The sequence below is a fragment of the Pipistrellus kuhlii genome, unplaced genomic scaffold (assembly GCF_014108245.1).
Source record: "Pipistrellus kuhlii isolate mPipKuh1 unplaced genomic scaffold, mPipKuh1.p scaffold_m20_p_6, whole genome shotgun sequence".
In the NCBI taxonomy this organism is placed as follows: domain Eukaryota; kingdom Metazoa; phylum Chordata; class Mammalia; order Chiroptera; family Vespertilionidae; genus Pipistrellus; species Pipistrellus kuhlii.
Window position 1 is genome coordinate 49,644,892 of NW_023425562.1, and position 25,962 is coordinate 49,670,853.

General features: G+C 49.8%; 1 protein-coding gene across 1 annotated transcript; it reads right to left on the reverse strand.

Annotated features, from left to right (window-relative positions):
- Positions 1-1,370: 1,370 nt before the first annotated feature.
- On the reverse strand, positions 1,371-22,000 carry LOC118708038 (lipopolysaccharide binding protein). Its single transcript, XM_036418954.2, has 15 exons — positions 21,750-22,000; positions 19,881-19,995; positions 18,388-18,516; positions 15,261-15,416; positions 14,418-14,481; positions 12,869-12,932; positions 11,016-11,107; positions 10,158-10,334; positions 8,771-8,830; positions 8,096-8,263; positions 6,631-6,698; positions 6,054-6,096; positions 4,207-4,270; positions 3,316-3,392; positions 1,371-1,722 (listed from the first exon to the last, which is right to left on the reverse strand). Exons 1-15 carry the CDS (start codon positions 21,871-21,873, stop codon positions 1,678-1,680), a joined length of 1,446 nt encoding a protein of 481 aa, XP_036274847.1. The 5' UTR covers positions 21,874-22,000; the 3' UTR covers positions 1,371-1,677.
- Between the last annotated feature and the right edge of the window lie 3,962 nt (positions 22,001-25,962).

Consider the following 25,962-nt stretch of genomic DNA (forward strand, 5'->3'; position numbering starts at 1 on the left):
CCTTAACTGGTGGATCACATGCCCTTCGTAGGCTCCCTCCCCTTCTCCATCTCATTTTCTCTCCTCTGGAAACCTCTCCTCCTGTCTCAGGGTCTGCTTCCAGGGACCCCAGAGTGAGGCAGGCGAAGTAGCACCAGCCGTGTACCAGGACCTGGCTATGCCAGGGGCATCCCCAGAAGCTTGACATTAACCCATCACGTCCCAAGTCACCCTGAAAGGAGGGGTCCCCAGCCACACCGGACACGTGAGGACACCGAGGCTCAGGGAGGCCTTGCCAGGAGCCCAAAGCAAGGCCACGGGAATCAAGGCTGGCTCTTCCCGCCACGCCCAAGGCAATGCTCTTGGAGCAGGGCTGGCACTGGGTCTAAGCTGCCTCTGTACCCGGTGCTGAGCAACTCAGTGCCCGCAAGTGGGAGATGCTTGGTAAGCATGTCTGGCCAATACATACTGAGTCCTCTCTATGGCTAAATAAGCCCTTTAATACAGGTTACCTAACATCATCATCATCATCACAGCCCTAGGAAGTAGCTGCTGTTACTATCACCCCTACTTCATGGATGAGGACCCCAAGGGGAGAGGGACTGCCCACGACCACATGGCTAGTCCTGGAAGAAGCCGGAGCCCCTCCCCATCCACCACAGGGATGGGTGCTGGTGGTGGACAAGGGAGCCCAAGGAGCTAGGAGGGAGGACAGGATCCATGGCTCACCCTGCTGGCAGCAGGATGCCAGCGCATCGTCCCATCTTGGATGGCATCTGTCACACACAGGGCAAATCAGTCTATTCCCTGTGACTTACCTGCTAGCCGGCAGCGCCACCCATCTGCTCATGAGCACAATAAAAAAAAACACACCAAATGGTCCTTGTGATTCCCCGTCCTGGGGTAACTAACCACATAGGCCGGAAGTGTCGTTAGTGATCCAAGTCTGGTTGTGCGATGATTAGAAACGAAGGCCTCTTCCTCCAGGCAGGGCTCAGAAACAACAGTGGGATGAGCTTCCTATTTGGGTCGGACCGAAACCCTAGACGGGTCAATTTCCTCCTAATTTACACCCGTGTCAATGGGGAAGGCAGCAGGAGGCTGAGTTTTTGCTCTGGGAGACGCACTGGCTCTGTGTCTGCAGCAGGCAAGAGGTGAGGGGGCTGGGAGGCATAGATTAAAATTCCCCATAAACCGAGATGGACAAGCCCCTTAGGAGAGCGGGCACCAGTGCCAGGTCAGGGCTGAGCGGGGAACCCCTTCTTCTCTCCCTGAGGTTCCCCACAGCAGCGGGGGATGGGAGAGGGGAGTGTGGTCAGGGTCACGCCCTGGAGACCACCGATGGGACTGACCAGCCAAAGACCCCGCGGGCAGTAGGGAGGACCAGGTGGTTCCCTCAGCGAATCGTTCAGTAAATATTTATTGAGGACCCACTACGTGTCAGCACTGTGCACGGGGATCAGACAGTGAATAGAAAAGTCGGCGCCTGCCCTTGATGATCGTACAGGCCAGAGAGGACGATGGTCCATCCTGGCGGAGGAAGTAAAGTCCTGCGTTGAAGAGGAGTGTGGGGTGGAGGCCAGGCAGACCGCCCTGAGAGAACCGAGAAGTCTTCATCCTCCCAGAGTCTCTGGGAACAGCCTGCACATCTGGAGATGCCCCCTGCTGGCCCCGCTGCAGCCTCCGAGCCCATCTGTCTCAACCTCTCAGGTACTTGACGTTGGCGCCTAAGAACAGGAAGTCCTAGGGGAGACAGGACAGAGCAGGATGGCAAACACATCCTCTGCTTCAAAACGATGCTTCTGTGATTTAAAAGGAGGCCCATGTCTGCAGAAACACAAGCTCTACCGGAAACCAGGTCAGTACATAAATCGCCCGTGTGCCTCCGTCCCCAAGGCCTCCGTAAAGCACAGCTTTGCCAGTGACCTCCTCTGAGCGGCGATTTATCTGCCATTCCCCAAGCTGCTGCTTCCGGGCAGGCCTCATAACTATCCCCTGTGTCACCTAAATGTCCTCTCCTTGGCAAATCATGCAATACGGTGAGCGGCCAGGGTTTCCGCTCCCACTTCCTCGTAGGTTTCCATCACCCAAAGGGGCAGGGATGCTGCACTCAAGGCAAAGTCCTAGTCCTCCTCACGGGGAGACATGCCCTGCCTTTGGGTGTCAAACGAATGGACAGAATGGAGCTCAGAATTCTAATGAATAAGGCAGCACATAATACACCTCCCGATGACTTCCCGTGCCACACTGAGCTAGACCCTTTCGTACTTGGCCTCGTACTGTCCCAGGAGCCCAGTAGGCTATGGGCCAAACCCCATTTTACAGAGGAGAAAACTGGGGTCAGCTGCATGAATTGTCGCTCAGTCTTTGCTTGGAACAACCATCTGTCTGACTCCTTGTAAACTCCCAAACAAAGTTGGGTGTTGAGTATCTCAGCGCCCAAAAGACTTGTGGAGATTGGACTTTCAAATCTGCCAGTTGGCCAGTGTGTCATTGACCTCGCCGCTGCCCTTCGCTCTCTTCGCAGCTGCTGTTTGCTGGATGTGGATGCTGTGCCAAGCACAACGCAGCATCTCCATCCCAGTCATCCCACCTTACCGATGCTCTCCCAGGGGGATACCCTCGACTGGGAGGCACAGATGGACCGTAAAATGCTCGATCAGAACAGTGGAGAGAATAGTGAAGGACTAGATATATTCCTTGGTCCTAAAATAGTTCAGTTAATTATGGTCCATCTGATGGCTGAGGCAGTTCTTAAATACTAGGTGGGGGGGTTGGGGACTAGATTGCAACAAAAATTAAAAAAAGAAAACATTTAGGAGCACTAGCAATGCAACTATTCAGAACACAAGTTTTTCAAACTTAGCGAAATAAAAAACACTGAAGGAAGGATATTAAAATTCAAACGGTGGGTGTATGTGGGGATAATGGCCTATGAGGGGGGACACACCAAACACATATTTATAATAAAGCTCTTCCACTTAAGAATATAGAAGAAAGTTTACAAAAGTGGCTTAGCACTCGGCCTGCTGGCATGTCCAGGATTACAGTATTTAAAAAGGAGCTGGTATTGCGGCTGCCCCAGGTCACTCACGGCGAGGGGGAGAAGGCAGTTTAGCACTGACGGTGTCACTGCCTCCCGCTCCCACAGGAGTGAGTGCCACTTTGGAAGGACAGGTGGATGGCTCCATGGCATGTGGCATCCCACCCCAGTCCTGGCCTGGCCTTCCCAGCTGCAGGGCTGGGCAGGGCCTCACACGCTGAGCTTTGGCCTCTGAACCTGGAAAGCGAAACAGCCCCCTCCCCAAACCCCCAGAGCCCCCGGAGCCCACTCACCTTGTGGATCTGGAGGACAGGGTCGTAGAGCTGAATACGCTTCAGCAGAGGAAGAGGGAAGCCTAATGCCAATTTAGCTGGAGGTGGAGGCACAACATTGAGAGAGATTTGTTAATAGCAATTATAGACAAAGAATTTTTTTTTTTTTTTTAAAAAGAGGCCTCTGTGCAAACTCTATACACCGCACAGTCTCATTTAATTATCACCAAAGACTGTGAGGTAGATATGATTATTATTCTCCTTTTACAGATAAGGAAATTGAGCCACAGAGTGGCCAAGGAACTTGCCCCTGCTCACACAGCTAGAAAGGGGTCAAACGGGGACTTAACCCCAGGAAGGAAGCTGCTACAGGAGCCCGAGCTCGCCGCCATGAGGCTATTGGAAGGAGTGGTAGGCCTGGGGCGGGATGCACTCATGATAAGAAGCTGTGGGCATCTGCCCTCCACCCCCATCTTGCTTTCTATTGCAGCCAAGTGAAACAGGGCTTAGGTCTTTATGCTTCAATGTTTAAAGGGTGTTGGCAACTGAATCAGAAATGTGAATTTAGAGGGGGCTGCCTTGTGCTCTCTATTTTAAGTTGGTCTCTAGTCTTTTCCTTGCCATCTCAGGGGGGGAACTTCTGTGAGTCTCTTCTTCTCTTAGAAGGGGTTTCCTGAGCTCTGAATTGTTGCCCCAGTCCCCAGCCTTCCTTAAGCCCTGGCGAGAGGTGAGGTAGACTTCAGCACTCCCATTGCAAAGACAGACCCCTGAGGCTCATAGGGAAGTGGCTCGCCCAAGGTCTCACAGCCTGCAGGGGAACCCTGTTTCCCAACTCCAAGCCCAGTTCTCTCCCCACCCCCAGCCCCAAAGCAGTGTCACTCTTGACTTGGAGAAATCCGTAGTGATATTTACCATTGATCTCCGCGTAGAGGGTGTTGAGTGTGTAGTAGTTGAGCAGCGCCTCTAACAGCTCCACCTGGTGGAGAACAGGAAAACGGCACATGTGGCCCCTGTTCACCTGGTCACAGCGTTCTCCACCTGAAGAGAACACTCTGACCAGTGCGCCATATTGCCCACCAATAAACCTCCAACAGCCACCCTGGAGGTGAGAGGGTATGGTGTGCGCTGACATAGCAAAAGACTTGGAAAAAGCAAATTTCAGATAGATACCTACATCAAGATGTACATGTATATGTGTGCAAAAAGAGAAAAATGTTGGAAGACTGTACACCCAACCATCTTTCCTCTAGGAAGATCATCACAGTTTGGCTTAGCCTTGACTTAAATATTCAAAAAAAATTTTTTTACAGTGAGAATGTTTTCCTGAATTACTTGTGTAATAAAAAAAATTTAAAACACACACGTTTTAACATTCACTATGTGCTAGGTGTAGGACTCAGAGCATTATATATATCTGCTTCAGTCTTTACAAGAACCCCTTTATGTTGACAACAATGTCCACATTTCATGGATAAGAAAACTGAGGCTGTCAGAATGAAAGTGGCTGTTAGACACTGGGCTGCAGGGTCAGAATTTGAATCCAGATTTATCTGATTCTATAGTTCTGGCTTTTTTTTTTTTTTAATCACATTCCAAAATATTAATATTTTTTGTGAACCTTTACATAAGTTTTACTTTATAGAACATTTTGCATGCTAGGCCCAGATACAATATTAGTGTGTCATTATCACTTTATTCTCTGAAAGGAGTCTTTCTTTGGGGTCCTTGTGCACAGTGTCTCTCCACACTTCATAGGTTTATTTCCTCTTCAGAAGTACTTAGGGAAAGTCTGGGAGAGGAGAACAGGGTGAGCGTGGTCAGAGGAGGCCAGTGTCCTTGGGGACGGTGAAGAGGAAAACAACCAGTGCAAGTTCAAGTCGTCCCATCTCCTCCTTGGCCTGTGAGGAGCAGCTGCCATCATGCCACCTTCTCTCTTTTCAGAAATTCCCCCATGATTGCTCCAGCCTGCACCAATCTTTCCATTCTCTTTCCTCCTTTAATAGGGGGCTATTTCACTACCTTTTTCTCTTGGTGGAAATCATCTCTTCATTTTGTGTGCCCAGCAATTAATTTCTCCTGTTTTAATACAAGACCCTATTTTCCTCCAGGGAATGCCTTTCCCAATGTCAGTCCATACCATTGGGGATTAAAAATTCTGGCTCCAGGAAACCCAGCCTTGGCTGAGGGGCCTTGTCATATGTCTGGCCATAGTGATTGGCTAAAGAATGGGCACATGGCTAAGGTTGATCTAATAGGAGCTAGCACAGGGATTTTGTGTTTTTAATGAAACCACAGGAAATTTAGGGTTTTTTCACCAATGGGAATAACCCCCCCTGAGAATAAAGCCAACACTGAAAAGAAAACAGAAAGATGGAGATTCTTGATGCATTAATTTGAGCACCTGGATCCAGCTATGCCTGGAATCTCTAGCCTTAGTAGTCTTCATTGTCTTTGTTTTTTAATCACATGATTCTGTATAGTCCTCTCATATGCTGAAGACATTTTTAGTTGGCTTTCTATTCCTTGCAGTTTAAAAAAATTGGTCTGATAAGAGATTTAATTATGTATTGTCTTATATTGGGATGTAGCTTTTGCTCTGCCCTAGGTTTTATGTCCTTGAGAGCTTCTGCACTTTTCTAGAGCATAGAATAGCTTTTCTCCTTTTCTCTTTTCTGTGCTTGGACACCATAACATTGCTTAGGAAACACTCTGAATTAATCAATACGCCAATTATTTGATAAACAAAAACAATAACTTACATTGAATAGTCCAACTTTAGATTCTTTCAGTTCCACTTGTACCCTACAATGGATCAGAAATGGTTCAGAGTTGTGGTTATTATGCCCAAAGGATACCTAAGCCATGTAGCGTTCACTGGAAAGGAGGAGGCACTGGCTTGAGAAGGCTCATGGCCAAGGGTGAGGTAGGGGCAGGAGTGAAAAAGATGACTAGCTAAAAACAATGATATCACCTTATTGGAAAGACTCAAAGAGGGGAGGTGGGTAGTGTAAAAGAGCTCAATCTTTATCACTTTAGGAAGTCAGTATAGCTGATGTCTAAAATTCATAGATTAAGAAAAAGCAGTATTAATACATTCTGTAGAAGATTGGAAGTAATGGGGCTTGGGTAGAAAGGAAGTTGGTGAAAGCAGGGCCAGAAGGGCTAAAAAATTTGACTAACTGGGGCAAGATGAAAGTTTCCCTCTTGAATGTTGGGCCCCTAAAATTGACCGGAGGATTTGGTCACATCCCCACCTCCTTACAGAGAATCAGTGAGCACCAACCAGACAGAGTAAGCCTGGTTGAGCACCCCCATGTGGATGGGAGGCTGACTTACTTTTCTGGCTTCAGGATCCCAGTGATCTTGCTGGTGTTGAAGGTCAACGCGGCAGAGAGGTTAGTGGTCTGGAGATTGCAGGGGAAGGAAACAGGTGAGGGAGGCTGTCACGTACTATGAGGACCAGCTGTCTTCTCTACGTAAACAGCTCAATGGATTAAAGCAGGAACTCCCCTAGTAGACTATAGAGTCCTAGAAGGTTCACTGTAGGTGCTGGATGTTTGAACTTGAACATTTTTACTTGAAATTGTTGACTACGAGAACAAGTAAACGTTGAACAGACGACTGAGAGCAACTGTAGAGTGCCTGTCCCTGGAGATCTCTAAAGTGCTCAATTAATAATCATGACAGAAATAATAGATTATATTTTCATTTAAAATATATTGATGACAAAAATTTTCATAACAATATCAAATTGTAGATATAGCGTTTGGGTGCAATTACCCTTCCAGAAATTTGTCTTGTTGAGTTTCAAACCTAAAAGAAAAGATAAAAATTCCCCGCCCAGTGAGCCAGAGCCCCCAAAAGCTCAGAATCCCTTCTCTAGAAGACAGGGCCCACCAGGGAGGGAGGAACTCTCTCAGTGCTTAACTCAGAGGGAATGTAATCCGGGGACTTGGTTATACAACTGATGGAACTGCTGAAAAGCCAAAAAATAAATAGAGTTGAAGTGGCAACTCAGGGATCAACAGAGGCAGGAAGCTACTTCCACCTCAAGACCAGAACAGAGAGAGCTGGGGTCATGGAAGCCACCATGGAGGAGACAGCCACTTCCCATCTCTGTCCTAGACACAGAGAGGAAAAAATACTCTGCTTCTTCCTTCCTCCTGCTCTCCATTCTCTTAATATTGCCTACGATTGGCTGAGATAGCTGAATGTCAGAGTGCTGCCAGGGATCCTGGGAAATGTAGTCTTCAGGGGTCAGCCTTATAGGTGCAGAGCAAACAGTCAAAGACCCCTATACCTTCCTTTCCACAGTAGCCCAGACTCTGTGGGAGTCTGTGGGAGATAAATACATTAAACAAATAAACTTGCAAACAGCTGCATAAGTATATTCGTAATAAATGTAATGAAGTAAAATAATAGGGTGCTACAAGAGAAAAATGACAAGGAGCCTAAGATGCATTGGGGTAAGAGTAATCAAGAAAGGCCGGTTTGGCTCAGTGGATTGAGTGTCCAGGATCGATTCTGGTCACGGGCACATGCCTGGGTTGTGGGCTTGATCCCTAGTGAGGGACTTGCAGGAGGCAGCTGATCCATGATTCTCATCATGGATGTTTCTATCTCCCCCTCTCTCTCCCTTCCTCTCTGAAATCAATAAAAAAAAAAAAAATACTTTAAAAAAGAAAAAAAGGCCTCTTTAAGGAAGTGATAGTCAAGTTGAAATCTGAAGGAATTGGACCAGTAATGAGGGAGGGAAAAGCACACGGGCAAAAGGAACAGCATTTACAGAAGCAAACCTTACCACGCCAAGCTGGAAGATGAGCTCCTTGGCAGAGTTAGGCAGGAGCACAAAGCCCTCAATCTCCATCTGGGGGGCCAAGGACAGGTTCCCAGGGCTGAAGTTCAGGATGGGGGCAGAGACCACTCTTCCCTGGAGCTCCAACTTCATGTTGGGGTAGCGTTTGGTTATCTGGGGGCAGAATGGGGAGATTATGTCAAGAGAAGGAAACACACGGGTTTGCCGGGAGAGCCTGGGGAAAGACAGATAACTCTGAGCATGCTTTCTGGTGGACTTTATTCCCATAAAATGCTCTGTGCCTTTTTCTCTTAGTGGTCAAGATACCTTTCCATGAACACAGAGAGTGGTCATTATCATGGCAAAATCTTACATACAACTTGATCCCCAGTAGGGTTAGATCAGTGACAGCACCCAAGTGTTGTATTCCGTTGTGCATGGGTCATAATGGCATTGCTTGGGATTCTCAGATGGCACCAGTAAGGCTAGGCAACCTGTGGTCCCAGGAGAACCCGGGGCTCAGGCCTGTGCTATTGGGGCTTTGAAAGGAAGAAAGTCCCAAAGCCTGCAGCCCTCTGGCCTTCACTTAGGGTCTCATTGCTCATCTTCTGACACTTGGTCAAGCTGAGAGGAGACCCCTGAAGGCTGGCCTGCACTACCGAGGACCGAGGGAAGCCTTACCCGGGGGATGAAGGCCCGGAAGGACTGGGTGGTCAGTCGGATGTTGGAGGTTGGTGGAACCTGCAGTGAAGAGATGCAAAGAAGTTTTAGGGTGCTTCTTCCAGAACCGAAGATCTAACCAGAGAGGGAGAGGTGGTTGGTGTTTCGGACTGGAACTTCACGAATGCCCAGGGTTACCATGGCAGTGACAAGATGCCTGTCCTTCTGTTAACAGGGGTACATGAGACTGTGGGTACTCTCTGCTCTCCTTGGGGTACAGGTGACATGCAGGACCCACTCAAAGGGTTCATGACAGTGAGATTTGCAGTCATAATGGTGCACCTTCTTTCCTTTCTGCCTGATTTACATCAGTGAAGTAATAAATTATGACCAAAAAAAAAAAAAAAAAAAAAAAAGACTGGGGCCAGGGAAAATATGTTAGTATAATTTTCATTTTCACTTTGGCTGCCAGGAAGCTCAAAATCTAAATTCTTTCTTATAACAACTGTGGAAGACTTTGTGGCTTGCTTGTCTGGGTTTTATTCTCTCCCCCTTTCCTCAGTCTAAATTTGTTATTCTAATTCACAATTTCTCTCACTTTGATAGTTTGATGTTTTTAAAAATATATATATTTTAGAGAATGAAATGCATACAGTTACATAGAATAGTAAATAAAGACCAAGTTAAAAATAAAGCAAATTAGGAAGACACTGGACCCATAAATATCTGCCTGGGAGCTTCCTTGTAGCCACAGTAAAAAGGAATATGATTTAGTGACTCGTGGTAAAAAGGAGAAACAAAGTTCTCCTAGCATTTACCTCTAAAACAACTTTCTCAAATGTGGCTTTGTATAAGGGATACTAGATTTTACAGTGGATCACGTCTTTCATATTTCTGGGTTTCAGAAGGTTATTTCCAGCAGCTCTTGTTGCCCCTGAACAATGTCAGGGTGGCGGGAAACACAGAGTGATCCCATTTGGATTATCCAGTTTCCCTGGTGATAAATCCGGGTCCACCTGGTGAATGACGGGAGTGACTTTTCCTCCCATCATCACATCTGACTCACCCATCCCACCAGCACTGCCGTCCTTCCTCTTGCAGACAGGATCACATAACCATGTTTTATCGAGTGCTCACTATATGCTAGGCCTTGTGCCAGATGTGTTGTTACACCCCCACCCCCATACCCCCATTTCATGGAACCCTCGCAATGCCCTGATAGGTGGGGACCATGATTAACCAGTTTCACAGGTGAGGAAGTTGTAGCTCAGAGAGGTGAAGGGAGTGGCCAGAGACCACGTTGTGACAAGGCCAGGAGCCAAACCTAGGTCTTGTGATTGCAGGGAAAGAAGGAAGGGAAGCCAGGTTACACCATCCTTTGTCAGCATCATTCTGTCCCCAGCCTTACCATGTCATCTGTGATGGAGAAGTTCAGGTACCCTGCTTCGTGGTACACCAGGCTGGCTGTGTTGAAGACATAGTCAGAGATGGCAAAGTAGACCATGCGGGTGTGCTCCTCAGGAAGGCTCATGACAGGAGCAAGGAAAGGAACTGGAGAGCGATGATCATGGTTAAAAATTTCAGCCTGGAGAGAGGAAACAAGGTCCATTTGGATTTCCAAAGTTTGCCTCAGGCGGGACTTCTGAGCTAGGTAGTCACCCTCACAGGTTGATGGCGGGAGTAGGGGAGTTACTGGCTAGAGACACTGCATAAAACTCCGCCATTAAAGACGTCTTTGAAAGATGAAACGGAGGGGCCTCCTCCTGCTCTCTCCCCTCTGGAAGGCAGTCAGGAGGGGTACACTCCCTCAATAAAGCCTATATTCTGGTCCGGCCCCTCTGCTTCATCTTTCAGTTTTCCTTTGGGTCTTTCCTTTCCTGAAGTGTTGCTTGTCCAGAATCCCTTAACAAAACGCCCACCACCTTTGGTGTATTAACCCACAAGACCTATGACCAGACCTTCTGTTTGGCCTCCTCTGCACGGTGGGCAAGGTGAAGGAGAGGAAGGGGAGGGAGGAGGAGCTACAGCCAAGAAGTTTTCAGACATTTGTGAGAGGAGCCCGGCTTGGGAACACTCCCCACCACTCCAGATTGCCCCGCCCTCAACAAGCTGGAACCATGTGGCTATGAGGACAGAGCTGGAATCACAGGGAGATGAGGACAGAGCCGAACCAGGCGGACAGGAGGCTCCAAGAAAGAGTTGGTCCCGAGGGACGAATGCCTCCGTGAGGCAGGACCCACCCAAGCCCCAGCTCCAGGACCCTCACCTTCAACATCACGTCCAGCATTTGGGCTGCTGCCCGAGGGGCCTCCATTAAGCTGTAGTCAATGTCAGCAAGACTGTCGATCTCTGTTGTGACTGTGAACCAGGGGAGGGGCAGAATTAGAAGCCAGACAAGGAGAAGGGGTGAGGGTTCTGGCTGACCTACATTCCGGTGACATTCTTCAGGGCCCCCTGCCCTGATCCTCTGCCTCCAGATCCTCCACCCAACCCAGCTGCTTCCTAAGAAAGAGACCAGCCAGGGCCTTTTGTCCTGCAAGTGGATTAGCCACAGGGGAGGGTGTGCTCTGCCTGAGCTTGAGAGGGTTCCGGGGACACACACACACACACACACTCACCCTGAGGGCGAGAGGAGCCCAGGTCTGGCAGCCCATCCGTACTAGGAGCTTCATGCCAAGAAAGCTACACCATGGAGAGAATTCTCTAACCAAGAGTATTGCTCCCCAAGTTTACAACCAAAGGGAAACTGGCCTCCTATGGACACAAACCAACTAGCCAGGAAGGTCAGCATGTCCGGAGGGCTCAGACTCTCCCCGCTAACGCCTGGAGGAGCAGGGGGTCTATATCTCACACAGCGTTGTCGGTGCCCGCCTGGCCTCCCCTGGAGGGGGATGGCCACCAGTGAGCATGGGGACCAGGCTATCAGAGGACACCTCAGGCTACTTGTCAGGGAGTAAGCCACAAGCTTTACATGTGCATCCTGGACCCAGGGTCTCCACTTCTGAGGACTGTTCCACGATACACTCACATGTGCAGGCAAGGAGGACGGGTGAGGTGCCTCCTTCCCCATATGGGTAATAGCAAAAAAGGGCACCACACTTGCAGGCCCAGAGTCTGGGGACTTAATAAATAAATGAAGTCACAGCCTTAGGAGGGACTGCTACACAGCTACTAAAATGAGTTCTGTTACAACTCTGTTGGAAAGCTGTTGGCAGTTTCTGGTAGTGTGAAAGTATGCATACCAGGTGAGCCTGCAATTTCACTCCTGGTGTAACCCAGAGACATGCGTTTATGAGCTAGACTATTCACAGCAGTGCTATGCATAATGGTCTAAAACTGAAACTACCAAGTGACCTTCAGCAGTAGAATGAACAAATAAAGGGAGGGACCTGACTCAGTGGAATACTCCACAGCAAGGAGAATGAGTGAGCTCACTGCATGCAGCGATAGGGGTCAGAGTCACGTTAAGGTTGAACAAAGAAAGCCTTTGCCTTGGTAAAAGACTTTAAGTCCTGCAAGGCTCCATCCATGGACAAAATGCAAAACAAAACTTTGCTGGTAGAAGTCGGAGTAGTGGTTGCCCTTGAGGGCAATCATATTCTGTATATTGATCTGGGAGCTGGTATAGATGTGTTCAGTTTGTGAAAATTCTTTGAGTTGCTCTCTTATAATGGGAGCACTTTTCTCTATTAACTTCCACAAAGAGATTTTTTAAAAATGAGATCAATTTATATAGAAAGATCTTCAACATATACAAGTTACACAAGAACAATGCCTATCCTGTATACATTAATATTACTCACAATTATGCATATGCATCTACATTCATGAACAAAAGAATATATATGAATGCATGTTCATATGCACATGTATATGTGTATATGTATGTGTATATGTGTATATGTATATGTATATTTATATGTATATGATTTGTATATGCAAAGAAAATATACCCAACACAGAGGTTACCTCTTGGAAGAAAATTTGAGGAGAAAAAGAGACTTTTAATTTTTACTTTCTATACTTCTGTCCCACTTAAGATTTTGTAAGATACATATATGCTCTCATATGAATTAATCATAAAAAACTGTCCGGCGGGGGAGGGGGGGCACACCCTACCTGGAAGAGTTTGGAGATAAGGCTGTAGGTCAGAGGTCACCGATTTCTGGATCATTTCGCAAATCTGAAAGGATGGGAGAGAAAGCCTGGGTGAGTTCCCTGGCTTTGGGCTGGTGCTGTGCTAATTGCTTTAGTCGCATTTCACATATTTGCGCATTGATCGTTGATTTTATAAAAACATATAGTACTTATTATATACCAGGCACTGAACAAGCAGAAATAATCAGAGACACTTAAGTCCCTACATGGACCCCAACAGGGACCAATCAGACCTTCCACAGTCGATCCCAGGGCTGGACCTCTGAGATGGGGAGTCCTCTGCACAGCCTGATGAGGGGACATCGGCCGGAGGCCCTGCCCTGAGCTCCACCATTACAGACAGCTCTTTTGAACAGCCTGGACTCCCGGAATTTAGAGGGCAAGAGCAGGACTAAATGGTACATAGATTTAGCCATCTAAATAAGTGTATATTTAATGTACAATAGATACTTCCAAATGTCATCCCTTAACAGGTTGTCTGGGTTGGTCATTGTTCCCTGTTTCCTCTGACTCATTACAACATGGCAGTGAGGTGCTGGAGAAGCAGGTTTGCGTGTTTCCCAAACTCACCTCGACCCCAATACCCCAGAAGAAGAAAAGGCACGGAATGCAGCTTGCCATGCCCATCTGTGGGGATGCCTGCTATTCCTATTCAACCACTAGGGGGCACTCAGAGCCAAAGCAGAACTTGGGCCAAGGTGCAGGGATAGAAATGTGTGTATTTTCCTCTTTCCTCCTACAGTACCTACCAGGCACACCCTGCTACAGACACAGCTCCAGGCGTACGATACCTCTGAATGGGAGTGAAACGTTTTTGTTTTGGCCAGAGATATAAAAATTTCGAGATTTCACATAATTTTTTAAATGGGAAAAACTGACACCATCGCTGCCTTCCCACCCAAGGCAGGTGCTCATGAGCTTGCCCAGGCAGGAGCCGGGTTCTCACCTGGTTCACACGCTCTTGAAGTTTCCTGCGCAGCTGCTGCAGGCGTCTAAGTGCTGCTTTTCCCTTTGGCCTTGGTGGGGCAGTGGGGGCCGGGGAGCAAGACCAAGCAGAGGGCGGGGCGGGCGTCTGCTTGGCCTCTGCTTCCCACGCTTGGCCAAGCATCTAACCATTCTCTGCTTCACAGGACAGACTCAGAGCCCAGAGACCTACGTGTTGGCCCAGCTTACCCACCCACTCTGCGACCTGCGGCAGGTGATCTGTTCTCTCTGGGCCTTGGGTCTACTTATGACTTTGAGCCCGCCCTTGTGTGGCTCTGACATTCTTTTTTCTATTTTACTTTTTATTGATTTCAGAGAGGAAGGGAGAGGGAGATAGGAACATCAGTGATGAAAGAGAACCATTGATTGGCTGCCTCCTGCACGCCGCCCCCCCCCCCCCGCCACCCAGCCCCCCCACCCCACCCCCCGCGCGCACACACACACACACACACACACACACACACACACACGGGATTGAGCTCGCAATTCAGAGCCAAACCAGCTAGGGCAGCTCTGACGTTCTTACCTTGCTCTCCAGTATTTTTTGGAATTTGGACTCGATCTGGTTGTGGAAGAGATTCAGCAGCCACCTGGGGAACAGAGCACAGGGCATGGTCATCTGTGTGCCACTGAACCAACAGTGTCAGTGGGTGGCCAGGCCCTGGCCTCCGGCAGGCCAGTTCCCGAGGGAGCCCTCCCTGCCGCAGTGTGGTACCTGCTGTGTCCCAGAGTCCCAGCTCCCAGCACACCCACTGGCTCAGGGCATCTGGCATCCCAGCCCCTGCTGCGCCCCAAGCAAATTCAGTAGATTTGGGGGAGGGGCTCAAGAATCCACATTTCTTTCCCTGGCCAGTTTGGCTCAGTGGATGGAGAGTTGGCCTGCGGACTTCGGGGTCCCAGGTTCAATTCCAGTCAAGGGCATGTACCCTTGGTTGTGGGCATATCCCCAGTAGGGGCTGTGCAGGAGGCAGCTGATCGATGTTTCTCTCTCATTGATGTTTCTGACTCTCTCTCTCCCATTCTCTTCTTCTCTGTAAAAAATCAGTAAGATACATTTAAAAAAAAAAATCCACATTCCCCTAATCAAGGTCATCCCACTGAAAGACATTTGCCCAAAGGCTTGCATGTTTTTCATAAACTCTTCTTTGGCCAAAAGCCCTGGTGTTCCTCCAACAGCTGAATTTCATTTGCCTGAGGTAGTTTGTGAAAACTTCTGGTGGACATGGCTCACCAGTCCTTCTGGCTTGAATCTGCGTCTGTTAATCTGTTCATCTCAGCCGCGTCGGGCTCAGGCATTACGCCTGGACCTTTGTGCTTGTCAGAGGCCAGGTCGCTGGCTGGCTAGACCACTGCCCCTTTGGTGACCTACCCCAAATCTCCCGACATGTCCACCTCCACATCACGGATGTGGGTGCTGCAGCTGGAGGCGGTGACCGTGGGCCTCCCCGAGGGCTCGCTGCCCAGGACCAGGTTGACGGAAATGGTGATGCCCTTGACGTTCACGTCAAAGGAACCGTGTAGCCTCCTGGAGGAGATGAGAGAGGATGGGTGGATTCCCGGGCTAGACCAGCCATCAATTAGGGGGGAATCAGAAGCTCAGGTCTCATCCCAAAACAAGTGGAGCTGGAGCAAAAATTTAATCATAAAAAATTTTACAAATATTTATTACAAAGCAAAGATGTATTACAAAGAAGTCCATAAAAGATCTAAAACAAGCATGTCAAACTCGAGACCTGCAGGCCGCATGCCTTGTTTACTTGGCCCATGTTAGCCTTTGAGTGTGACATGCTTGATCTATAAGAAAGCCTGGGTTCGCCTGCTTATAGTCAGGGATGGGCGAGGGCTCTCAGAAGCCACTGAGGAAGTGGTCATACACTTGCCAGCACAGAAAATTAAAACTTTAGTGGGCAAAAAGTGCCACAGGCAAAGTAAAAAAAACAAACAAACCACAAAACTGCATCATGAGTGAGCCAGAGCTAATTTCTTTAGCATATGAGCTCATTTCCTTAATACACAAAGAACAAGCTTATACTAATTAATAAGGAAAGGACAAACCGAGCAAAAAGAAAAGAGAGATCAAAGATGTGAACAGGAAGTTTGGCTGCGAATAAGCAGGTGAAAGTTATTAAGAATAAAAATCACAATGGTGCCAGCTTCCACCTCTCAGATGGATGAAACCTTTGAAGCTTTAACCGCCTGTGCTTGTGAAGGTATGGGCCACAGAAGCCCCAGGTGTGATCACAGCTGGGCGAACACCTCTGGATTACAAATTTGTGGGATCCCTCCTAATCACACACACACCTTTGGCCCCGGAACCTGACTTCTAAGCCTTTACTCTGTGGCTCTTCTGGCCAAGATATATGTGTGGGGCAGCTCACTGAACTGTCATGAGTAATGGCAAAAAAAGAGAAAACCACCCATAGGTCAACTAGTAGGGAAGGCTCCGTGAGTTGTGGGCATCAATGCTATGCAGCCTTTAAAAAGAATAAGACCAGCCCTGCTGGTGTGGCTCAGTTGATTGGATCATTGTCCCATAAATGAAAAGCTCGAGGATTCGATTCTAAGTTGCATGTATGGGAAGCAACCAGTTGATGTTTCTCTCTCATATCAATGTTTCTCCCGGCTTCCTCTTTCTCTAAAATCAATGAACATGTCCCCTGGTGAGGATTATTTTTTAAAAAGGCAAAGGTAGTCTATACATAAAAAGAGGTCCTGATCTATGCTATAATGTGATGAATCTGTTACTCATCCATAAAAAGAGGTCCTGATGTATGCTATAATGTGATGAATCTCAAAAATATGATGCTAAGTGAAAGAAGCCAGACACAAAATATCACGTATTGTATCATTCCATCTATATGAAATGTCCAGAATAGGCAAATCCATAGACAGAAGGCAGACAGGTGGTTACCTGAGGGTAGAGGAGGGGGAAATGAGGACTGACTGATCAATGGGTATGAGATTATGTCTTGGGGTAACAAAATGTTTTAGAATGAGACAACAGGTGGTGGTTGCAAATATACCAATGCCACTGACTTATATACTTTGAAATGGTTAATGTTATAGTCTGTGAATTTTGCCTCAATGAAAATATTACATTGGTTAAAAGGTTAAAAAAGTGAGGTAGATCTTCACAGGCTCCTATGAAGAGATCTTGAATATACTTCAGTGAAAAAAGCCAGGGCGGAAGAGTGTGGTCTGATTTCTTTCATGGAATTGAAGGAATGTGCATAAATAGGTGATATATATATATATATATCACCTATTTATGCACAATATGCTGAGCATCTTGCTAAAGCATCGTTGTCCAACAGAAATATAAGGTGAACCACATTGGTCATTAAAGTTTTCTAGTAGCCATGTTAAGAAAGGCAAACAGAAAGAGTAATTAAGTGCAACTATCATTTTAACATGTAATCAAACTAAAATTATTAGTGAGGTTCCTTGTGTTCTTTTTTGTACTAAAATCTTCAAACGTGGGGTTTCACACAGATTCCCAGCCTCTTTTCAAGTCCTCAGTAACGGCGTGTGGCAGAAGCTGCTGCACAGACAGTGCAGGTCCAACATGGAAATATGCTCAGGTGACCCGGAAGAGACTGGACAGCCCTCTTTTAGAAGCTGAATTGTGCCCCACTCCCAGCCCATAGGTAGAGGGCCAAAACCCCAGTACTTCAGAATGTATCTGTACTGGAAACAGAGCCTCAAGGGGTGACTAAGTTAAAACGAGCCCACTAGGATGGGCCCTAATCCAGTCTGATGGGTGTCCTTGTGAGAAGAGGACACACGCAGAGACGCCTGGAGTATGCACAGAGGGGTGGCCTTGCGAGGACTCATAGAGGGCAGCCATCTGCAAGCCAAGGAGAGCGGACTCAGAAGAAACTAGAACTTCTGGCACCTTCATCACGGACCCCCAACCTCCAGACGTGTGAGAAAAATAAAATTCTGCTACTTCACTTGGAGTCTGGGATATTGCGTAATGGCAGACAAACCCACCTTCCATCCGAGGACCGTGGGGGTTCAAAGTGCCTGGGGAGCCTCCCTTGACCGATGTCAAATAGGAAGACGGGTCACCTATCTGCGTTGGGGTAACTCAGAGGGGTGCCCTGTCCATACTGTCCCCAGAGAGTCGCAGGAGAGTCTTCCTCCACTTCCTGCCTCACTTCCCCCCGCTCCTGTGGGTGCTTCCTTAGGTCATTTCCCAGGTAAAGTACTTCCACTTGAAGCCTTAGGGTCTGCTGTTGGGGGAAGCAAACCAAGAAAACACAGTATTATCTCACTTAGCTCACGGGTAACCCCGTCAGGGAGGCAGAAGATGAGAAGAGATTGGTCCAAGAGCCAGGACTTAGAACCTGGCGGGGAGGGGAGGAGGAGAGAGTCTCTGGCCTTGGACTCCCTCCATCCACCATGTGGCCTTCTGACGAGTGAGGAATTCCTTGAACCCGAGAAGAATGGGACCAAGGCCAAGGGTCCAAGAGACTGGGAGTGAGCAAACTTACACGAATGACTTGCGCACCTTCCACTTGCCCTGGACCCTGATGGAGGAGTCGGAGATGGACAGGCTCAGGCCCTGGCCAGGAAGGGGTGTCAAAGCAGAGTTTAGCAGCTCACAGCTGTGGATATTCAGGCTGAGGAGAGAGACACGGAGGGCAGCATCAGCCCTGGCAGGGGCCTTGATCTCGCCTTTTACCTTTCCCCAGTGGGGACTGGGCCAGCAGGTCTGCTTCAGGAAGGAGTCTGGCTACCCCCACTTACCACGTGTCTGCTGTGTGCATGGTACCTTGAACCCATTGCGTCACTTAGCCTCACAGAGGGGTCAGGACTATTCTCGTTCCCTTTTTACAGAATAGGAAATAGAAACTCCTAGAAGAGGTGCATTTGCCCAAAGTCAAACACTCAGGATCAGAGCCTACAAATCCCATGAATCTGGGTGGGATCTGAGTTTGGCCTGTGGACACACCCCTCTGGGTTTGCACCTTCTTCCCCTTGCCATCCCCTCCCTAATACACTCAGGTGTGTGTGCGGGTGGGGGTGGGAGTGGGGAGTGGGGATCAGATTCAGGGAAGGCCAAGGACAGCTGGAGTAAAGATGCCAAAAGGCACGAGGGTAGCAAACCAGGGTGACACACTGTTGTGACCATCAGTGGGAAGAGAATGGCCAAGTTCCATTTTATTTGCCTGGGAATGAGTAGATAGGTGCTCAATAAACCCCTGCTGATGGACTGAATAAAAGAAGGAAACAATGGTCATGAGCAGGGAGGGAGTGATGAGCTGTGGAGCTGTGGGCTCAATTCTCCTCCTTTCATTGTCTGCCCCTCAAACACTGTCTCATGCCCTTTTTTTTTTTTTTTTTTTTTTTTTAGCACCAGTTGCTCATCTATATATATATATAAAACTAATATGCAAAGTGTCTCCTTGGGAGTTCGATCACTCACTATTATGACGTGCACTGACCACCAGGTCAGTGGCAAAGAAGGAAGGAAGGCCCCAGCCAGCAGCCGGAGGCCCCAGTCAGCCCTGATCTCCGGCCAAGCCTAAGGACCCTACCCAGGCGTGAATGCCATGCACCGGGCCTCTGAAGACCCAGCTCAAATGCCACCTCCTCCGGAAAGCCTTCTTTGACTCTTCCAGATGTTCAAACCTCAGCCCTAACCCTAAGGCTACTGTATCTAAAGTTTAGGGTCTATCTTCCCTTCCAGAGGGTCAGACTGGAGCCTGGATTATTATTACCCACAGGAGGTAGCAGTGTCATCCCCATTTCACAGGTAAGGAAACTGAGGCTCAGGTCCACAGTCAGTATGTCCTCATGTATATTTGTTTCATGAGCAAATAGAGGAGCCAGTTCCCTCCCTGAACTTCCTTCTGAGCTCGGTGAGGAACTACGCCACTGTGTGTCCCCGAGGGGTCCTGACCCAATCCTTGGGCTGTCCCTCCCTCTCCTGGCTCCCACCCCCGCCCAGCCCGCTCGGGGCCCCAGCAGAAGGAAGCCCCACCTGTGGAACTCGTAGTGCCCACGTCCAACATGCTTGATCTTGAACTCCCCAGTGAAGTCGGGCAGCTCGATGCGGTGCAGCTCGCGCTGCAGGGCCACCAGCCCCTCCTTGGCCACTGCGGACAGGAAGGTGCTGAGAGTCAGCCTCATTGGCCCGCCTCCCGCCCCTCCGGTCCCTTCAGAGGCTCCCACCACCTGAGGAGAGAGGCCGACTTCCTTACTAACGCTCATTCCAGTTACAGGTTACTGAGCCCTTCTGCACACCAGGTGGCTTGCGTGCCCATTTTATGGATGAGGAAACAGAATGCCTGAGTCAGCTGCTCCAGGAGGGGAGCAGGGCTGCGTGCGCATGTGGGTGGTTCCTGTCCCTTCACGGCATCCAGCCTGAGTAGAAGAAACTGCCAGGGTTGTAGGGATAGAACCCAGGCTTTGGCATCTCTCTAGCTGGGTGGGTGACCTTGAGCAAGTCCTCAGCCTTCACTTTCTCCACCTGTCAAAACGCAGTGAGCATATTTTCCTGCTTGGGTGCACGAGGATGAAAGGAAACCCCTGCAGAGCACACGGGGGGGGGGGGGGGGGGGGGGGGGAGGTAGTGGGGAGAAGGCTGGGAGGATCAAAGGCACCCAGCATGGTGCCTGGCACACCGCAGGCCTCAGCAATGCCGGGAACAGCGAGGGGGGTTTTATAGTTAAAATACTGGGAGGACCCAAAAGTCCAAGGCCAGAGAACCGGGTAAGTAAACATGGCACTTTCACACGCGGAAAGGGACAAAGGCAAATCTTGCTTGATGTAGGGTTTCAGTAGAAACAGGACCTTCTGTTTGTTCTGAAATACGAGGCAGCCAGGGTTCTGTCCTCCAGGAGGACATGCCTACACCGTTGACCAACGGTCTGCCCCTTTTCAACGTGCAACCCGCCCCCCCCCCCCCAGGAAGCCTGTGCCGGTCCCTGTGCAGAGTGGGGGACCCCTTGCCTCTGGCTGATCCCCACTTACCTTTCTACCTCCCCCACCCCCACTCCCCTCGGGAAGACTTCCCTGACTTCTTTCTCTGCCCCCAGCTGGTCTGGGCTCCCCTAAACCTTGCCTGAGGGAATGTTATCACCCCATTTAATAGATTAGGCAATCAAGGCTCCATGCATAAGGAGCTTCCCTTGGTCAGTTCTGTGGGGAGCAGTGTATAAATACCCCAGATCCCTTGCTCCATGGATGGATGAATTCTGATGCATTGCTTTGGCATCTTTAAAAAAATACTTCTACTTTTTGCCCATTCATTCAATGGAAGTATAAAATACGTCAAGTACCCAAAGGGCACTAATCGTAAGGGGTTGCCAGGTCATCTTAAAGCTTTGATGCACACCTGTAACCACCACCCCAGCGAGAGGCAGACAGCACCTTCCCAGCATCCTGCAAGCCCCCTCCTACTCCTTCTGGTCCTCACTGGCCAGAGGTAACCACAGTCTGACTTCTAGTTTTCAGGCACGAATCTTCAAACTTTACCAAGAATGTCCCCAGTGGGACTGTTGTAGACCCTGGGTGGGAGCTGTTTTAATAACATCCCCCTCCTGCCCTCTGCCCTCTGCCCTCTCCCATCTCCTGCTGCCTCTCCCCTACCGTGTGTCCTGAAATCAACTCCCAAATCAACCACTTGCACCCAAATCCTGCCTCTGTTGGCTGGCGGGAACCCAGCTAAGACAAGTAAGTGCCTGAGCGACTCAGCGGTTGGGCGGGTGATGAGGCCAGAGGGGAGCCAGGGCCGCCTGGCAGGGAAGGCTGCCTGGCCAGAGAAAGAGCCCTGTCTGTGCACCGCCGAACCAGAGCAGCCTGGTGCCAAGCGGGTCGGCCCGTCCAGCCCTCAGCCCTCGCTCCTTACCATACTGCAGGCCCTGGTCGGTGATCCTGGCGACCAGGCCCGGGTTGGCCCCCAGGGCCCCCAGGGAGGACATGAGCAGCAGCCCCAGCAGCAGGGAGGGCAGGACCCTGGCTGCGGCCCCCATCCTGGAGTCGGGGTGGATGAGCAGGACTGCGCGAGGGCTGGCGGGGCCCAGCTTCCTTAAGTGCGTAGCTGCTGCACTGGCTGAGGCAGCTCCCGGATGGGGACAAGTTTCTGGAATCAGGGCGGGAAGGGAGGCACAGGGCCTGGAACCTGCTTGCGACACAGCTGGGGCCACAGGTCACACTTAGAGGCCGGCGGCTGCTGGCCCAGGGTCAGAGGTAGGTCGGCCTGGCCCCAGGTGACAGGCTCTGTCCACCCTGCCCACACAAAGACCCTATGCGCATTGCTAGGAAGGCCCCGGTTTACACACCAGGGGACTGACCCTCAGAGAGGCCTGGTCACATGCTCACGGTCCCACACCCAGGAAAGGGCAGAGCTGGGAGTCCAAGCCAGCCTAGCACCTCCAGATGCTCTCTTCTTTGTGCTCCACTCTGTTTGTTTAAGGAAGAACCACCCCCACCCCCAGCCCCAGCCCACCGTGGGGAAACAGGCTTTCTCCAGCCGTGGTGGTGGTCACATGTCAGGAAGGTCACAAGGGCAAATCAGTGAGCACCTGCAGGCCCAGCCCCCTGACCCAGAACTAAGTCATGTGCCACCATGTCGCTGCTCCAAGGCCCATGGCTGCGCTGTGTGAAGCAGGCCAGGAGGAGGGCACCCGACCTCCAGCGTCCCACAGAGGGCACTGGTGACGTTAACGACGAGGCAGCCATTGAAAGCAGGGCTGCAGCAATCAGTGTATTTCCTGGTAAGGAAAGAGGGCCGTGAGGGGTCAGTTTCTAATGGTACTGTATGGTGAGGTTCTGTTTCTTCGCTCTATTTCCATGTTTGCCAATCAGGGAAATTCTTAGCAAGGAGTTATGAGAGATTGTCTCTGGTTGGATGGGCAGGGTTATAGATATTTTTTTTTTTAAATCCTTCTGCCCTGGCTGGTGTTGCTAAGTGGTTAGAGCATCGGTCTGTGCACTGAAGGATCTTGGGGTTTGATTCCCATTCAAGAGCACATACCTGGGTTGCACGCTTGATCCCTGGTCAGGGCACATGCAGGAGGCAACCAATTGGGTGTCTTTCCCACATCGATGTTTCTCTCTTCTTCCCTCCCTACCTCCCTCCCTCTCTCCCTTCCACTCTCTCTAAAAACAAAAGAAAACAAAACAAGACAAAAATCAATGGAAAAAATACCTTCAGCTAAAGATTAACCAAAAAATATATAAATAAATAATAAAAATAATAAAAATCTTTTTGCTTGTTGGTATTTAAAATTTTCATTGGGGGGCATGGTTCTGGATAATATTGTATTTGCAGTAAGTAAAGATGATGAAATTTCATTTGGGAAAACAAAATCTATAGTAGGGGTTGTGCTAACGCATTGGGTCCCCAAGGACTCCCTATATTTGTGAGTTTTGTTCTACCCTCACCTCTGGGAAGCCTTCCCTAATCTCCCCCAGGTTTTCCTGGATTAGAGAAGGCGCCCCCCGTGGTCCCAGAACCCTCTGCACTTTCTCCATCACAGCATCATCCACGCTCTGCTGTCGCATAATTGTGGTCCTTTAAAAATACGGACAAAAGTTCTTGCTTCTCCTCCCATCCAAAGCTGGAGTCTCTGAGCCCGCCCGTGAAACTGGGCGGGTCTTTGTGACTGACTGCCTCCACCAATCACAGGGGGTGAGGTGACAGTGTCTTCCCAGCGGGTCACGAAAGGCACGAGGATTGAGCTTAAGAGGGGAACTCCCCACGCTGAGCACACAGCCCAGGCCTCTCAGCTCCTCTGTCCTCAGGCTGCGGTTCCGTGAGGTCCTGGCTGTCGTCCCAGCTGCCCGGGTGCTCCTGGAGGCAGGGTTGAAAGGACTCAGCCCATCCTGGGGGCTTCTGCTTCCTGGGCTCAGCCTGCCGGTGTGGGGACCGCTCCTGTGCTGGGAGTCAGGAAACCAGCACATCCCACCTGGCTCTGCCCTGCCTGGCCTGGGACCCTCAGCAAAGCCTTGTGTCCTCCAGTGCCTCAGTTTCCCGCTGTAGAATGAGGACAGGGCAGGGGACTCCCCTGGCCCTTTCCCCCTTGGAGAGTGGGGAGGGGACAGTGTGAGAGTGAGGACCCCATGGGGACACAGGGGTTCGTCTTCTGGTGGCAATGGGAGGATGTCCCTGGCTGAGGGCCATTTGTGGGGCTGGGGCAATTCCCACGTTACAAACATTGGACCTTAGACCTGCCTGGCCAGCGTGCCAAGTGGCCTCAGGCCAGGCCTCCACCCCCATAGGTGCTCTTCCTGCTCAGGGTGCCTTGGTGACCCAGCAGGGGCCCCCAGCAGCAGTGTGACCCCAGTGCTGGTCAGAACCCCCAGGTTTTCCTCCTACCCGGCTGTCCACCCACTTCCATGGAAGCCACAGCTGCCACCACCCTGCCACCAGGAAGTCCCACCACCGTGAACATGCTCCCCCTTTCAAAAGAACAATATTGACTGTGCTCTGATCACAAAGGTTGAAAAGGATTTAGAAAACCTAGAATGTGGAAACCACAGCACTTGGAATACTGAGTGGATGTAGGAGACGGTTGTATAAAGAGTGAGTGAACGTACAGCAGAACACAGTGCACGGTCAAGGGTGTGGACTCTGGGACCAGATGGCCTGGGTGTGAATCCTAACTCTCCCACGGGGTACTTTGGGCACTCCGTGACTCAGTTTCCCCACCTGTAGTTTGGCTCAGCCACCGGTGGTCAGAGAGTTCTGGCAATGGTTGTGTCACTCCTGAGCCCCTCACCAGTCTCCAGCCCTCACTGGGCTTGGATTCCATTTTTGCTCTTCAAGGTTAGGGATGCCAGTTCCTGAGGCCGCAACTTCCTTCACCAGTTTCCTTAAGCCTTCCTCCCAGCTCTATAAAGAGCCTCTTCGTTTGAATTCCAAGAGCCATCCGAGCTGGATTCCGGTTTCCTGCCTGGACCCTGATTGGCACAATTAGTGTGCAGATCTTTTGTAGCAAATGCCTTCCTCTTATGGAGAGCTCTGAATTCTTTTCCGAAGCCCACAGGTCTGTGTGGGGACAGTGGGCTGGGAGAGAGGGAACTAAAAATACACAGAAATGAATGCCACCAAGAGAGTCCCGGGGGCCACTGAGAAAGCCTCTATGGAGAGCTGACAATTCTGCTGGATCCCCAAGGTCACAGGAGGTTTTGTGGAGGAGGGAACTGCCTGAAGTGGGAAGCACAGACAGCAAGGGAGCCTGCGGCTTTGACTAGGCTGCTCTCCTGATGGGCTGTGTGACCTGGGGCAAACCATGCCATCTCTGATCCTCACTTTCCCTCCAAGTACAGATGAAGGTGTTGGACCAAGACAGCATTTCTTGAATCCTCCAGGGTTTCTGTTTATTTATTTTTAAATGTATTTTTGTTGCAATATAATTGACCTATAAGGGTAAGATATATCATGTGTTGATTTTATATATTTATATATCTGATATAATAAAAGCCTAATATGCAAATTGACCGAACAGCAGAACAATGGGTGGAATGACTGGTTGCTATGTTGTGTATCGACCACTAGGGGGCAGACGCTCAACATAGGAGCTGCCCCCAGCCTGTAGGCCCCAGGCCAGTCAAGGCTGGTGCCAGCAGGAACCCACAACCCACCTCCCCCCAACCTCTACCCCCCGTCGCCATGCCAGTGTCCCTGCAGATCAGCCCTGATTGCCGTCCAGGCCTAGGGACCCTAACCATGCATGAATTTTGTGCATCGGGCCTTTAGTTGTAATATGATAGCTGCTGTAGCATGAGCTGATACCTCTATCCACCATATAATTATCATTTTGGTTTTGGTGGTGGGAACAATTAAAACCTAGTTTCTTGGCAACTTTAATATTCATAGTACAGCAGTGCTGTCTTTAAGCACTCTGCCATGTATTAGGCTCCAGGACTTACTTACCTGCTAGTTCTAAGTCGCCTTGCACACCATTTCTCCTACTCACCCACCCCCAGGCCTTGTAACCATCAGTCTACTCTCTGTTTTTATGAGCTTGGCCATTTAAAAAAATTCCATTTGTAAGTGAGATCACACCGTCTTTGTCTTCCTCTGTCTGACTTACCTCCCTTCGCATAATGCCCTC

What these genes read in the sequence shown, in the direction of transcription:
- LOC118708038 (XM_036418954.2), bottom strand. Translation starts at nt 21,873, where the DNA reads ATGGGGGCCGCAGCCAGGGTCCTGCCCTCCCTGCTGCTGGGGCTGCTG. An exon ending in GGGATCCTGAAGCCAGAAAA is followed by an intron (nt 6,097 to 6,630) that starts GTAAGTCAGCCT and finishes GATCCATTGTAG; the next exon opens with GGTACAAGTGGAACTGAAAG. An exon ending in CTGTCCTCCAGATCCACAAG is followed by an intron (nt 1,723 to 3,315) that starts GTGAGTGGGCTC and finishes TGTCTCCCCTAG; the next exon opens with GACTTCCTGTTCTTAGGCGC.